The sequence below is a fragment of the Excalfactoria chinensis genome, chromosome 1, assembly GCF_039878825.1.
Source record: "Excalfactoria chinensis isolate bCotChi1 chromosome 1, bCotChi1.hap2, whole genome shotgun sequence".
Taxonomy (NCBI): Eukaryota; Metazoa; Chordata; class Aves; order Galliformes; family Phasianidae; genus Excalfactoria; species Excalfactoria chinensis.
Genome location: NC_092825.1, coordinates 137288139 through 137303220, shown reverse-complemented (window position 1 = coordinate 137303220; position 15082 = coordinate 137288139). Strand labels below are relative to the sequence as shown.

At 43.5% G+C, this 15082-nt stretch overlaps 1 protein-coding gene across 15 annotated transcripts in view; it reads left to right on the top strand.

The window, feature by feature from the left end:
• Positions 1-11167, top strand: part of MBNL2 (muscleblind like splicing regulator 2) — a 104758-nt gene extending 93591 nt beyond the window's left edge. For 4 of the 15 annotated variants that reach the window (XM_072348627.1, XM_072348590.1, XM_072348549.1 and 1 more), the window contains one exon: positions 8548-10120. In XM_072348627.1, coding sequence (XP_072204728.1) covers positions 8548-8675 — 128 coding nt within the window. In that variant the 3' untranslated portion in view covers positions 8676-10120. Of the gene's footprint in view, positions 1-8547 lie in introns of all 15 variants that reach the window. The other 11 variants (XM_072348615.1, XM_072348620.1, XM_072348567.1 and 8 more) reach the window with 5 other exon arrangements.
• Positions 11168-15082: the final 3915 nt, after the last annotated feature.

Sequence of the window (15082 nt, the reverse complement as noted above, 5' to 3'; positions counted from 1 at the left end):
ATGTGACCTTTAGCCAAGGAAGAGAAATTAAAAGGCAGATGTAGTAGAAAAATGAACAACTTACAGGCTTGTGTCTGAAAAGAATTATAAGATCAACAGTCTTTCTCATGCTAAAGCTTGTGATTATCTAGCACAGCTGTTTTAAATTATGTATCAGTGTTCTCACTAAATGAGGTGGTAATTATGCAGATATTAATTATGAAATCATTTGTTAGCCTTCAGTTTTGTGAAAATCTGTAAAAACACAAAAAAGTGAAAATAAAAATGATGTGTTACACTGCAGTACTACAAACAAGGGAACAATTAAACTACTTGCTTCGGAATTCACCAAGTTATTAACATTGCATAAAATACAAACGTGCCAAATTCTTGGTAGGGATTGGAGAAGCTGTGTGTGGCAGCTCCCTCTGGTGTGAGGGGAGCAGGGAAGTGCAGTATGAAGGCACCTCTCTTGGCCAGGAAAGGTACGGGGCTGCTCAAAAGGCAGATTGCCATTAGGCTGAAACATCCTGTGGCACCTACTGAGCAACAGGCAAGTGAATTTCTTCTTCTGCACTTGCTCCCTCTAGCACATAGAGCACTGTGTGCCCCCTAAAAGCCTTAAAGTCTGATGGTGGTTTCACTCCTCAAAGTGCTGCTTCAAGTATTCTCATTTTAACTGGACAGTGCCCCAAGCAGCTGCTGAAGTCACGCTGGCGAAGGCCAGCAATTAGCCTGGTTGGATAGTCAGAGCCTAGAGAGGCATAGGAACAACTCCTCATAACTAATATATTTTGGGGGAAGGATTAAAAATTTCCATTTCTTTCTGTGTAGCAGCAAAAGGTGGAATTCTCAGTTTGCTGGGAGGTTTGTTTTGTTGTAAACTATCCTTGATTGTGAAGGGTACCCTCCAGGGAAGATATTTGGAATAGCAACAGTCCATTGTGATGTGAAAGGCAAACTGAAACTGTTTGCTGCCTATTTCTTGCTAGATACCTCAGAATCAGAAGCCTCAGCTCAAACCAGTAACAAAGTCTGAAGACACTGAGTCACATGTAAGTAGCCGTAACTTTGAGAATTACACTTTCAGACTCAAAGACCACAGCAAATGTCAAGCAGCGTCAAGAAAAGATCCTTTGAATTGCCTTGAAGCAATGGGCATTAGTAACTGCGTGGCAAAACTTTGTTTTCTTGAATTGTAAGGCAGCAAAGAAATCTACCTTGAGGAATTTGAAGGAAGGCTATTTTAAATCTGATGCAAACTTGAACTAAGCTTTTATTTTAATATCTATTTCTTTTTTGGGGGGTGAGGGTCTCTTCAGCTCAGATATTGGGGTTTTCTTTTCAGTAATTCTTACTCCGACCCCCCCAGTCCTGTGGGGACTGCAAACTGAACCTGCTTTCCCCTCATTGCCTGCTAGATGGCAGTATCACCTAACGTGAGCATATAGCAAAGGCAAACACATTTCTTTTATGTAACAAATACCTAGACATATTTCCCTTCCCTGTTATAGTCTGTCTTAACTTTCATAGCATCGCAGTTAATGTAATGGAGTTGTTTGATATGATAGCTTTCCTTTATGCTCTTTCGTTCAATTATTCAACAAATGATACTTTGACAAGTTGAGTAAATGTCTCTTGAGGCATCTATTCATTATTTAAATGCAGGAGACTTTTCCTGAGGTCAAGTGATTTTGTAGGCATTTGGGGGGGAAAAAAAGTGAGTTAGTCTCCTTGTTCTTAGCATGTGCACACAGCTCATATCAGCCTGTTTTTTTCCATCATAAAATTTTAACAAGACAGCCCTGTGCAGAGCTCCAGATGTATTTGCTTGGGTTTCTGCTCTTAGAAAGCACTGTGTCTGTACATCTACAGCTGCTTCAGCTGTTTGCCCTTGAAAAGAACTAATGCCATCTTTTTAATCTTTGTATATGATTTATTGAGCGCTCATTTTTCCCACCAGAAATGACATTCTTTGGCTCTGAGCGTGAAGGAATCTGCCTACAGAACAGCACTGGAAATATTGATTGACTTATTTATTTGTTGTACCTGCCCTGTCTTTCAGCTTGAGGCAGGGCTTTGTAAACTGTGCAGTGCTACACAAGCTTATGTAGATATGTTTACATAGAAACATGGAATACTTTAATTTGGAAAGGACCTCTAAGGTTCATCTAGTTCCACACCCCTGCCATGGGCAGGGAGATACGAAAGTATTTAAATAAGAATAGAAAGAGGGAAGCGGTAGGTAGGTCATAGTGAGGATCAGTAAGTTCTCCTTGAAAAGGTTATAAATGAAGTGAGTTTTATAAAACCAACAGAGTTCAGTACCTGAGATCAGTTCTGTTATAAGTGTGATGTCTGATGAGTAACCTTGGTGAGGAAAATCTAAATGTGGTGCATATCTGTACAAGAGAAGTTTTGGATGCAGCAGTGGAGCATCGATTTGTGTTTGCCTTGTCATGAAAGGCTCATCGTGAATGCGGGCTCACCTTGAGCATGGGCTCAACTGAAGTGTAGGAGGAAAACAAAGCAGGTCTTGTAAAAATGTAAAATAAAGTAAAAATATACTGGATGAAGGCAACTGTGGAAATACAGGTTGGAAGAAGCCCAAACTGCATAAAGCAGGGATAAAAGAGTGAAGAGCTGTAATCTTGATTTAATGAGAACTTGATCTTTACTATTTATAAGAGACCACCACTGTTTATCCTTATAAAGGGTACTAAACATACTAAAGCAAGTCTCAGAATCACAGAACGGCCCAGGTTGGAAGGGACCTCAAGGATCAGGGACCTCCAGCCCCCCACCACAAGCAGGGCTACCAACTTCCACATTTAATACTAGACCAGGCTGCCCAGGGCCCCATCCATCCTGGCCTTGAAAGTGTATTTGAGAAACTCATAACATGTTTTCCTCACCCCTTAAGATCGAAACTTATGTTTGTCCCTGTATCTGACCCCTTGGATTCACACTGAAAAAGCATTGCTAAATCTTGCCCAAAGAAACTGGACCAAATAAGCTTGCATGGATACATGGCTACGTATTTCATTCTGGCTGTAATGATGTGCAGTTTCGGTTCCGTTAGCTGCTAAACCTCCCACTGGGTATAATACATGGACTTGTTAGCAGACCCCAAAAATGCAAATAATCAAAGTAATGGGGCAGGTGTTTTACCTCAGCAGTCTTTGACAAGTGGCCAGAAGGAAACATGTGACGAACCCTGTGTTAGTGACTGTGTTGGAAGACAACCCAGGAGATCATCTGTGGCTTGCAGACCTCACATTTATATGCAAAGCAGAGGTCGCCTCACTGATGGGCAAAGTAGACAAATGTATTGGGAATGCACTGGATAAATGGAGAAGCAATAAGATAAAATCCTCTTTGCTCGTGAATTAAAGAGAGGTGCACCATTAGAAAAACAAAGTGAGCTGATGTTAAATAGTATAATGCTGGAAAGGAAAACAGGGCTTCTGGCCATCACGAGAGCAGGAGCTGCAAAGGGAAGCAGCCAGTGACACAGAGTGGGGCTGGGTGTGTTTATGAACAGTGTTGGAGCAATCAGCAGTGCTGGTGGGGGACAGGCCAATAACTAATGTGTGGGAGATGCAGAGAGTACCCAAGCAGCCCTCCAGCAGTGTTTGGAGCAGGCAGGCTGCTTTTCATGCAGGTGTCTGAGGACAGGATCAGGTCCCACTCCTTGCAGCAGCATCGGAGGGAGTCCTGGGGTGAGGCACTGATTGACCACAGAGAAAACAGAGGTAAAACAAATCAATCTGCATGGCTATGACCAAGTAGAACTGATGTGACGGTGAGCACTCTCAGTAAATGCCTGAATATTCTCAGACATTGCCTGAAACTCATGCTTTCCCATTTTTGATTGAGAAAAAAAGAGACTGATTCACTGCGAAGACAAAGAACAAGGCACACGCCACAAAAGAGCATTCTAAGAGAAAATGAAAAATAAAGAGATGAAGGCACTTCCCAAAGGCACTGGGAAACATAAATAGTCCTGGGTTTCATGTCAAAGGGAAGAAATACTTGGTGCTGGTTTTATTTTTAGAGAGTGGGAGAAGTTATGAGACAGCCTGATATGAGCAGGCTGCCTGAAAATATCTATCGGTTTTAATGTATACCCTCCTTACATCTGACCATCCTGCTCCTGGTGTGAAAAACATGGAAATGGAAAATGTCACTGTGGTAGGAGTCATCTGCCCTGACGCAGATGGCTACGAGTGAAGTACCTCAGTGTGAACTGCTTGCCGCAGACTCTGACGTTGGGTGTAGGAAAAGAAAACATCATGAGTTTGTAATTTGTCTCATGGTAAGATAAGTTGCCTGAGGTAGAGTAGTAAGATGTAAAACAGGGTGACCGGCTGCGGCTTGCATGTCTGAAAACATCTGAGATGTCTGCAGAGAACTCCTATTAGTACACTGCTCTGAAATTGAAAGGCGGAGATGTTTATTGCGTATGAGGTCGTTTTTGGAGGGATAAATGCTTTGCAGTGCGGAGGTCAAGTATGATCTTAATCCCACCTGAGAAAGTATTAACACTCATCAAGTGTACTTTGGAGAATTAATTTGAGAACTTCTTAAAGAGAAATGTCTCCGAGCCAGATGCAAAATCATGTTTTCCAGCATGTCCATTGTGACAGATCTCTGAGTTCAAAGAATCACAGAATTGTAGGGATTGGAAGGGACCTCCAGAGACCATCGATTCCAACCCCCCTGCCAAAGCAGGTTCCCTACACCAGGTCGCACAGGTAGGCGTCCAGGCGGGTCTTGAATATCTCCAGAGAAGGAGACTCCACAACCCCTCTGGGCAGCCTGTTCCAGCGCTCCGTCACCCTCACCATAAAGAAGTTCTTCATAAAGAGTTGAACAGGAGTTCGTGTGCACTGAATTCATGTGGCAGGGCACATTTTCTGTGTTCATCATTGTATAATAAGTCCAGAACCAGAAGCAGAATAAAACACACACACACAGAAGTTTCGTGAGTTGTAGGCCTGCAATCAGCAGTACCCAGTCACGATCCTTGGGAATCCAAGTAATTATGTGAATGGCATTAAGTAGAACAGTGCACAGAGTATTCTAGAGGTCAGAAAAGGTTTGCAGATGTGCAATTCCTGCCTTAATCTGAAAGAAACTGAGTGTTTTACTCTTAAGTCTTGAGACAGTACACACTCACAGCCTTCTCTGCCATGTCCGAGGGAACTGCAGGCTAACACTGAGTTGTCTGCTGCATTCGGGAGCTGAAAAAGCCAGCTTCAGAAGCTCGGATCCCCTCCGTGTATTACCAGTTTCATGAGGTGTAGTAACTAACACTGGCACTATGTCAGTGATTTTAGTCTAGAGAGTGGCAGTCTCCAGCACTTGATACAGGGACTGAGTAAGAAGGCAGTGACATCTGTGGCTCAGGACAATGCCGCTTGCTGTTATAAAATCTTCTGTGCATTACTGTCTCAGTCTGCACGTGCCAGGCCATTGTGCTTGTGCTAGGAATAGTGTTCGTATTAGATTTGCAGAAAGTCTCTTTTCCTGCATGTCTGTACCTAGTCCTGCAGATACGGATGTGGTATTATCCTTACAGAGCATGAGAAAGTGCTTTCCCATGCTTGAGCCATAGACCATTGCACATGGGAGCATGTGCATACACACACACACACAAATGCACACTCGTGTAGCTGTATTTTTCTACTTGTTATGCTCGCATGTACTGTGGTGTCGATACATTACACCCAGTTGTTAGGAAGCTTAATGAATGTAATAGTATCACAGCACATGGGATGAGTCATGTGCATGTACATAAGCAGACGTCATCCTTCCAACAGGATTTCTGGTTGTTAGACCTCCTTACAAGTAATGGGGGAGTGGAGACTGTAGTAAGTGTTTGCAGGGGTGTTCTTCGGTCACTGCTGTCTGTACAACTTCTCCTTGCTCAGCGTGCAGGCAGTGAAGCAATTAGCAGAGATGCAGACTTAGATAGCTTCCATGTTCCTTCAGAGCCTGCTGCTTTGTTTGTAGGTTAAGTGGGAGAGGTTCACTGCGTGTTTTCCATGTAAAGCAGTTTACCATTTCGTGTTCTTCTGTCAGACACAGTGAAAAAAAAAACCAGTTGCAGATGCTGCTACATGTGTATGGAGCTGTGGTGGAGTTGTGATACCTTGGGAGAAATGGGGTGTGAAGATATAATTAAAGACTATGGGATGCATTTTACACTTTGTGGCTGAGGTTAAAAAAGAAATGTAGCTCCTTGGTTCCGCACCTCTGCACTGGAGAAGCTGCTTCTGAAGGAGAGACTTGAGGATTTTTCCTCAGAGGACTCCTACGTGTGCTAGGAATAGCCAGGGTGCAACATGCCCTAGTTACACACTGCACGAGCGTTGGGTTTGCAAGGAAAATGTGCTGGGGATGAGCTGGGAGGAGGAAGATGCAGTGGAGTCAAACATGGGGGGAGAACTGCAGCTGCTGTCTGCTCCCCTGCACCCAGCACCACGTAAACAGGACGTGCACACAAAGGAGAAACGTCTGCATTGTCTTCGCTGCTTCCTGAGTGATGAGAGTGGGGGACAGATGGCAGGATGGGGATGGGGTGGCAGAGGTCCTCACCTGGACCCTGCTGCTCACCTGAGTGGTGAAGGGAGGAGGACCCAGCTCTTTCACATTGCCCACAGCTGTCCTGTGTTTTGGAGGAGCTGGGAGCATCCATCCAGTTTGGCCCCTCGGGACATCTCAAAGTGGCAGTGATCTCCCTGTCTTGTCTGTTCTCTGTGCATTTCCAAAACAGTGGTGCAGGGAGAAAATAAGTGAGAGCAAAATGCAAGTTCTGTCCCCTCAAAAGTTGCCAGGGGAGACAGGCAGCTGCAGTATCTGAAATCCTAATGTTGAAACTGTGTAGATTTCAGGTGATGTTCCATTAAACTACACTTTAGGATCCCTTAAATACATTTGCGTGACCATGGCTAACCCAGTATAGCTAAAGCTGCTTTATTAATTACATGGACATGTTGGGTCATAACACGCTAAAAATACCAGCGCTGATAATCTGGGCCACTTCTTATTTTCAGCACGGCTTCGTTCTTTGTACTAACTGCCAAGTCACAGTGCTGTAGATGGACCAGGATAATCACAGGCAAGGCTTTATTATTTCAGCAAAGGTATTTCTCTGTTATTTCGATAGGAAACAGCAGATAGACGATAAGCCCACAAACTCACAATGAGTGGAAGTCATTACAAATATATGTCCTTGTTGTAACTATGATGTATTTAGACGTCCAGCCCTTTGGAGTGGGAGTCACCAAGTTATCAGTGATGATAAGAGATTACTTTCAAGCATGCCAGCAAGTTAGACAGGGTTTGTATTCACTGGCAGTCCTCGTGGCATGCTGTGCTGTTCCTAAAGTCCTCCTTAGTGCATTGGGAGCAGAGCAACGTGGGGTTGCGAGGCATGTTCAGAGTGGTCTCAGGCTGCCTCGGGCAAGTGCTTTCCACACAGTGCTGAGCGTGTTTCTTTTCTGTATGTCAGAGGTAGTATGTTGCTGAATTCATTTTCAAAACACCTTTTTTCTTTCCCTTTTAAAATAAATATTGCATTAAGCAGCGGTCTGTCTGCGTACTACACAAGTAGGTCAAAGTGCTGTCATGCCTGTCTTGCAGACTACCTGCAAACACAGCTTAAAAATACACGGAGTGCCAAATCAAACAGGAAGAACAAGTGATATACTCCAGTTCCTTGACTTGTGCTTTGGTCTGGAGTACAGATTAGCAACAGCGTGGTAAAACATCAGACCCTGTGCTTCTGATATCCCATTCACCAACAGCCCTTTACGTGGCAGAGGACGGAAATCCAGATCATCTCCCAGTACTGCATGCTGGTTGAGTCAATTGCTTTCATGTTTTGGAAGCTCACTGGGCACATCCTGGACAATACCATCACAGCATTGGAGGCACAAGAGCTTGCACCTGCAGAATGTTTGCTTCATCCTTAGGCTAAGGCCATTGGAGGCAAGCGGGCAGGTTAGCAACTGGCTGGGTGCCTTTAGGACCATCCCCCTGGACTTGCTGGCGTGAGGAAGCGTGAAGGAGCTGTCAACTCACTGACCTGCAGATAATGCGTTAGAAATTAGCAGTTGCTAGAAATGCATTAGAAAAACCCAACACTTTAGCTTGTCACAAACAGTACGCCTTTTTTTTGGCTTGGTAGTGGTGAGCAGCCCTGCCTCCACCTCTGCCTCGTGCTGTTCCCATTTGGCTGCCACAAGAAGGTGAGCACTGGGGGCTTCCCCAGCCTCCTGGCAAGATCCAGAGTCAGGGCACCTTGCTGGGCCGGCCTCCTGCCAGCGTGGTTTCCTGGTTCCCCTCTCATGTTTTGTTACCTAAACCGTCCTCTCCACGTATCCTCACGCAGCAGAGGATGTCTTGAGCAGGTCTGTGAGACTCACAGGCTCCCACCCAGCATTTAGGGCATGAGCAGCTGTCCTGTAGAAGCTGGCTGTAGTCAGAGCAGTGCCGCCCATTTTGGGGACTCAGCGGCCTCACCCAGCGGCGCGATCACGCTTTCCTTTCTCTCCACAGATAATCCTGAAGTAATCAGCAGGAACGGGACGGAGTGCCACGAAGCCTCCCTGCGGATGGCCAAGCACGGCTACTGTACATACTATCCTGTCTCCTCCTCTCTAGAATTGCCACAAACTGCATGCTAAGTAAAGAATTTGTTCTTATGGACAAATCACAAACTCTAAAAAGCTAGTGCTGCTATGTCATATATGAATATTAAATATGGTATGCTTACTATACTCCGACCTAAAATAGTTAACTACCTGATACCAGCTGTGATGTTTCAAGACATAAAGGGTAACATTTAGTTTTAAAGATTTTCTAAACATAGTTTAATTCTTGCAAACGTTGTCTTTTCTCCATAACTATACCTAATGGGAATGGTCCAATTGAGTTAGCCTTGGGAGATTCACAGTTCATGAATCTTTCAAGCTCAGCAATAATTAATTTGTATTGGCTAAAAACATATCCCGGTTGCACATTTAGTTTTAACCCGAACTATAATTGGGGGTTTTCTCCTTGGTTAAAAAAACAAAAACAACAACTTCTGGTTTTGCTCCCCGAGCAATCTGACCCCGAGAGGGAAGAAGTGCAACAAGGCCCGGCGTCCTGCACGTCACCCCAGCAGTCTGAATTAGCCAGAAACCCAAAGCAAAGCACAAATTCCTTTAGATGCACATAGTTGGCGTTTGACTTGTATGGAGAAGTTGCATTTGAGTCACAGCAGAATAGGAGAAATAAAAAAAAAAAAAAAGAAAAAAAAAAAAAAAGTGAGAAATTTTGCACAGTATGAGCTTCATACCCCCCTTTCAGTCCCCAAAAGAACAAAGTCTTGAGAATATTATTTTACGAGTATATTTATAATGTTTTTAAAAGAGACTTTGCAGAAGTGCCTAAATTTTGTCACATCAGACTTGGTGAAAGCGAGCCTGATGCCAACAGTCAATCCTAGCAGGAGCGATTATCTCTTAGACTCGCGGTCGGGTTGCCCAGGAGATCCGAGCTCTTAGCAAGTAACCTCGACCGACGTAAAATCAAACGAAAAGACCAAACTGACAAAAGGAAAGGAGAAAAAGAGAGCTGTAGATGAAGAGAAGTGTACAATAGTCTAATTTAATGGAAATCCAGTTTAGTCACTGAGACTTCGTAAGTGACTTTAATCTAGGTTATTAACTGAACACTAAGAATGTAGAACGAGATTCAGTTTAATTAATCATTACTGTACTTGCTTTTCTTTTTTTTTTAATTGGGTTATAAGATTGTAACCAGATTAGAATGGAGGAAAAAAATAGTTCTTCTAATGGTTTTTTCTTTAAAAACATATTTTATGTCACGAAAGTATGAAGATATCTTTAATACGATTATATACATATTATATATACATACATACATATATATGGATGAAGCAGATTTTAATGTTGTTTACTTTTTTAAATACTTTGTTGATTTACAAGGTAATTATATATGTATAATTAAAATTTCATTTGTTTGATTTGAGATTTGTTTCAAGCACTATCGTACCAAATATTTCATATTTTCACATTTTCTATGTTGCACACGTACCACGGAAATGACGTAGTTTTTAAATTATTGTTTTAAAAAAAAAAACAAAAAAAAACAAGACAGCTGTTATAAGTGGATATTATGTATAATTGTTTGCGGCATAAGTTTTCTATGTGGACATTATTAGTGATTGCAGTATTTTAACTTAACCTCTTCAGATTGATTGTAAACTACTTTAAACTCTGGCAGCACTGCCCGTTGGGAACGACTGAAGGCACTACGCGTGGAACTGTTTGTCTAGGAAATGATTTCCGGGCTAAATCTTGTTCGTCCAATGTCTAATTGCTATCTATTTATATATGTAAAGCTGGAGATTTGATCATCTGACAGGAAAAAGGAAAAAAGCAAGGATCGCCATTGGACTGTAAAATTAACATAGTGCTTGTAACGTCGCGTTAGTTTTAATTTGTGGGAAAAGAGCGTATCTTAACTTGTTATTTAGCAGTTAAGGTATCACCATGATATTACTATTAAAACACTAATATTTGTAGACTTTCTCAGTCATTATAACTAGGTAGTTGACACTGCAACTTGCCTATATCCGTCAAAGTTGTTTTTATTTTTTTATAATAGTTAATTTAGGCATTTGGGTAGCGTACTGTATAATACTAAATGGTAAATTATCCACGTTGTTTAAATATTTTATGTAGATAATTCTACGAGGCATCGTTTTGCGTGAACTTTTTATGTTTCGAAATAACCGTTATCCTATTGTTTTCTACAAGTAACCCAACACGACTATGTTTGGTTTTTTTTTGCCCACGGATGACGAAGCTTCAGATACATCAGGTCTTTCATCCAGATAAACTGACAGACAAAAAAAGAGATAATGTATTTTTAATAAAGAGATCCACTTTCACGACTCGACGACTTTGTAATATTCCTAAAAACTGCACGAGTGCAAAAACCTATGCTAACGGTAAGGAGGCAATTACAGAGATGTGCAAATGCGTGTACGACAGATTCTGCATTTTATTTATTTATAAAGTAATTTTATAGACTATTTGGAAATTTGGGAAGATCTAAAAGCTATTTTTCTGTATAAATATTATTTGCCAAAACTTTGTTTATATTTAAAAAAAAAAAACAAAAACAAAAAAAAACTCTAACAGAGATGATTAAATTTTAAACGCTTTGTTTAATTAAAAAAAAAAAACAACAAAAAAACCACAAAAAAAACAACAAACCAACAGAAAAACACACAAATAACTCCCCCCCCCCCCCCCCTCCCCAAAAGGAACCATGAGATGGGCCAACACAAAGGCAGTGAATACTGTGGCTGAGGCGTAGTTTCGAGCTACTCGAGGTGTCTCAGCGTAATTTCCTTCGAGCGATGATGCAGCTCCTCACCAAAATACCTTTTTGTTTGCCTCTCTCATCCACTGTAACTGACAGCGCTCACACAAACACCTCGGGAACAGTTCGAGAAGCCCCTCCATTTGCTCGATTCCGGCGTATAACTACTAGTGGTCTGTTAAATAGCCATTCTATTTCTGTTGTGACGTTCGATTCATTCACCCAATGTACAACCACTGAAATAAAAAGAAGCATTTTAAAGTGACGGCCGAGTCAGACTCTTCCTTTATTGAGAGGTGACTGTGAACATGGGGTGGGAGCAACAAACATAGACCAAAGAAAGCACAGGTTGCCTTTTTAAAGCCTACCATTTTTCTTGATTGCACATTCAAGGAACAGATTGTCATGTGTGGTCCCCTGTTCCTGGACACACATGACCTTTGCCATGCTGAGCAGCACACACCCGCTGCCTGCCATAGTAGCATCCCTGCCTGCTGCCTGCACCCTGCACAGAGTAAAGCTCTAAGCAGTGGCGTCATGTCCCTGTGCCAAGGAGGAAGTTTGTCACTCATAGGGTGATGAAGCACTGGAACAGGTTGTCCAAGCTGTGGATGCCTCATCCCTGGAGGCATTCAAGGCCAGGCTGGATGTGGCTCCGAGCAGCCTGGTCTGGTGGTTGGTGACCCTGCAACATAGCAGGGGGTTGAAACTGGATGATCATTGTGGTCCTTTTCAACCCAGGCCATTCTATGATTCTGTGACACTGGACTGCATGGATTTAGCCCCTCAAAAGTCATTTTGTGCCCCTTCCACCTGTGGAGCACACTGGGACAGCTCGCAGATGGGTAACCACTGCGGGGTTTGTCATGCTCCATCCTCCTGCCTTGCACACATCTCACAGAGCTTTATGCCATCAACTCATCCCCATCATCTCATAGTTCCTCTGGGAGAGCAGTATTGCCCATGCAGAGATCACACAGCAAGCTCAGTGGCAGAGGAGGGATCAAAGCCACTGGTTTGCAGCTCCACGGTTTTCTCACACCATCTCCTCTGTCCATTCTTTAAATGCTTGAAAGAAATAACAATTTCTGCTCCCTTAGGAACACATGGAATCAAGAAGAATTTGTGTCATAAGGCTGTACACATTGCATCAGTGTGGGACTGGTCTGAAAGGAGTCCAAGGTCACAAGTGATGTGGAAAACCACCAGGTCAACCAGTCAGTTTGGATGCATCACGAGTGTAGGGAGCCAGAAGCCTGCTGAGAAAGAGCATGTGGGTTGGAGGAGAGACACGGGGCTGCCTTGCAGAGAGAGGGCTGGAGAATTAGAGGGCTACAAGGGCATTGTGAAGCAGGAGCAGCAAGCAATTCAAATTCACCTAAAAATCGAGGAGGAGAAAATTTCTCTGTTTGTGCTCCTTTGAGTTAAACCTCAGCCTGCAGTGACCTTCTGGTGAATTGTCAGGGTCAGGATGTGTTCATTTTCTCATCTAAAAATGGCTTTGTTTCCTGCATAGCAATGAAAAAGCTTTTCTGGGAGACAGAAGCTTTTTGGAGCCCACCAAGTCAGGGATATTTGTACATCTCCATGTGTGAAGATAATTTCATGATTTCCAAAAGATATTTCCAGAGAGAAGATTATGGAGACCTTTTGTGTTCTCCACAGGGCAGCTGGCCGTGGGCCGTGGCTCCGCAGCCACGTGTGCCCTCACACACAAGCTGGTGTCACCACTTTGGTGCCAAATGCTGTGTCTCCCTAGGGAACAGTCCCTTGCCCTGCGGACATCATGTTGCTTCACATCAGCCTGGCCTGGCCAGCTCCATGTTTGCTGCATCCATCTCCTCAGGCCTCACACAGCACAGCCATGGCCGTAAGGCACGGTTCCTACCTCCATTGTGGTTCTATTTGTTTTGCAGTTCAGAGGTCTGAAGCAATCTGAGGGCTGTTGTTTTTTTTTTGCAGGCCCGCTGAAATTAATAGCGTGAAACAAAAGGATATGTGACATCTGAGGGGTCAGTACCTGCTGGGATAGCTTTGCATGTTTGTATAGAGTGGAGGAAGCCAAAACTGGTTCAGCTGTGTCCGTGCTCCGCTTTGGGAGTGTCAGCTGAGCAAGTTACCAAAACAGCAGCTGGGGTTGGTTTCAGAAAGAGCTGTTTCTCTCCAGCAGAGAGTCCAGCAACAACCCAGCCCTTCTGAATTGTGGCTGGTGAAGGAGAAGGGACTTGTGGGCACGGCAGTCAGGCAGTGTGGACTCTGTGCTGGATCTTCTGCTGGAGGCATTCACTGTATGAGTCGACGGGACCCAAAAATACACCTTGACTGGAACTGCTGAAAACCTTCCTTGGCACCTGATCACATGCATACCGTGCCTCCCTATGTCTGCAATCATTTCTCTAGCCAAGCCCTTACCAAGCCCTACTTTTCAAGTAACCTCCCTTTTTAATGTCATATAATTGACAGTTCAGAAGGCTTTTTGGAGGGCAAATTGTGATAGGTATAGATTATATCCTTAGATTTATTTGTGAAAGAATAAATTATACAAATGTCTGCTAAGTTCTCATTCGTCCGGTTCAGTGGTTAGAGAACCCTCAGAAACTGCAGGAAAGAAATTACACGTTGTTTTATGGAAATGCCTTCTGCTACAGGAGGGGAAAAAAAAAAAGCCTTCCAAATAGGATAATGGTGTGAACTGCTGGTATGAGCAGTGCGGTGCCACAGTTGCATCATTCCCATCAAAGTTTCTTTCCCAGTCAGGAAAATACACGTGACTTTATGATGTGGGAAAATCACTGCAGGAAAAGACACCTTGCTCCTCTCATCTTCAAAGAGCTGCATTTGGATACTGCTCCGAAGGAAAACAAGTTTTGGTGATCATCCCCCTTGGCCGCGTTGTTGGTGTCGTGGCTGTGCTCAGGGTGGAGGTGCTGGCGGTGGCGGTGAGGTTTGCTGGGAGCACCTCTCATTTCACAGGGTGTTAGACAGGGAAGATGAATTTAGTTCCTTGTTTTCAGCTGAAAGCCACCACACTGAATGCCAGTAGAGCGCATTCGGAGATGGTGAAGTTGGTGACTGACAGTGCTTCTGTGAGCCAGCAAGCTTCCCACACTTGGAAAGCTGCTAGGAGGGATTCCGCTTTTTACCTGTAGCTGCTGTGTCATCTCAGACACTTGGCCTGGAGCCGCTGCTCTGAAGGAACACAGACATGGATGGGTATCTCCAGTCTGGCAGACCCTGTGGAGGCCTTAGGTACTCAGCATCACTGAGTATCGTTGCATATGAAAGCTTGTATTCACCTACAGCAGTGCCTAGAAATTCTTCTCATGTCACCTAAATGCCCACACGCTCACTGAGCTAAGGCCGAAGAGCAGCTCATAGCATTCTTGAAAAAGTCATATAAATCACCAGCAAAGATATCACATCTGGTGTCTTTGAGATGTTGGTATCCCTTACCAGGTTACAGGAAAGAATTTAGAATTACCTTACCCCTCTGACAGGTAGCATCAGGCATAATCTTCACATGGGCTTTATTCCATCATTGGGATTGTACCAAAGCAAGTACAATTTTATCCTTATAACTTAGTGTGAATGCAGTTTTAATCATAGAATGATTGGTCAGGGTTGAAAAGGACCACAATGATCATCCAGTTTCAACCTCCCTGCTATGTGCAGGGTCACCAACCACCAGACCAGG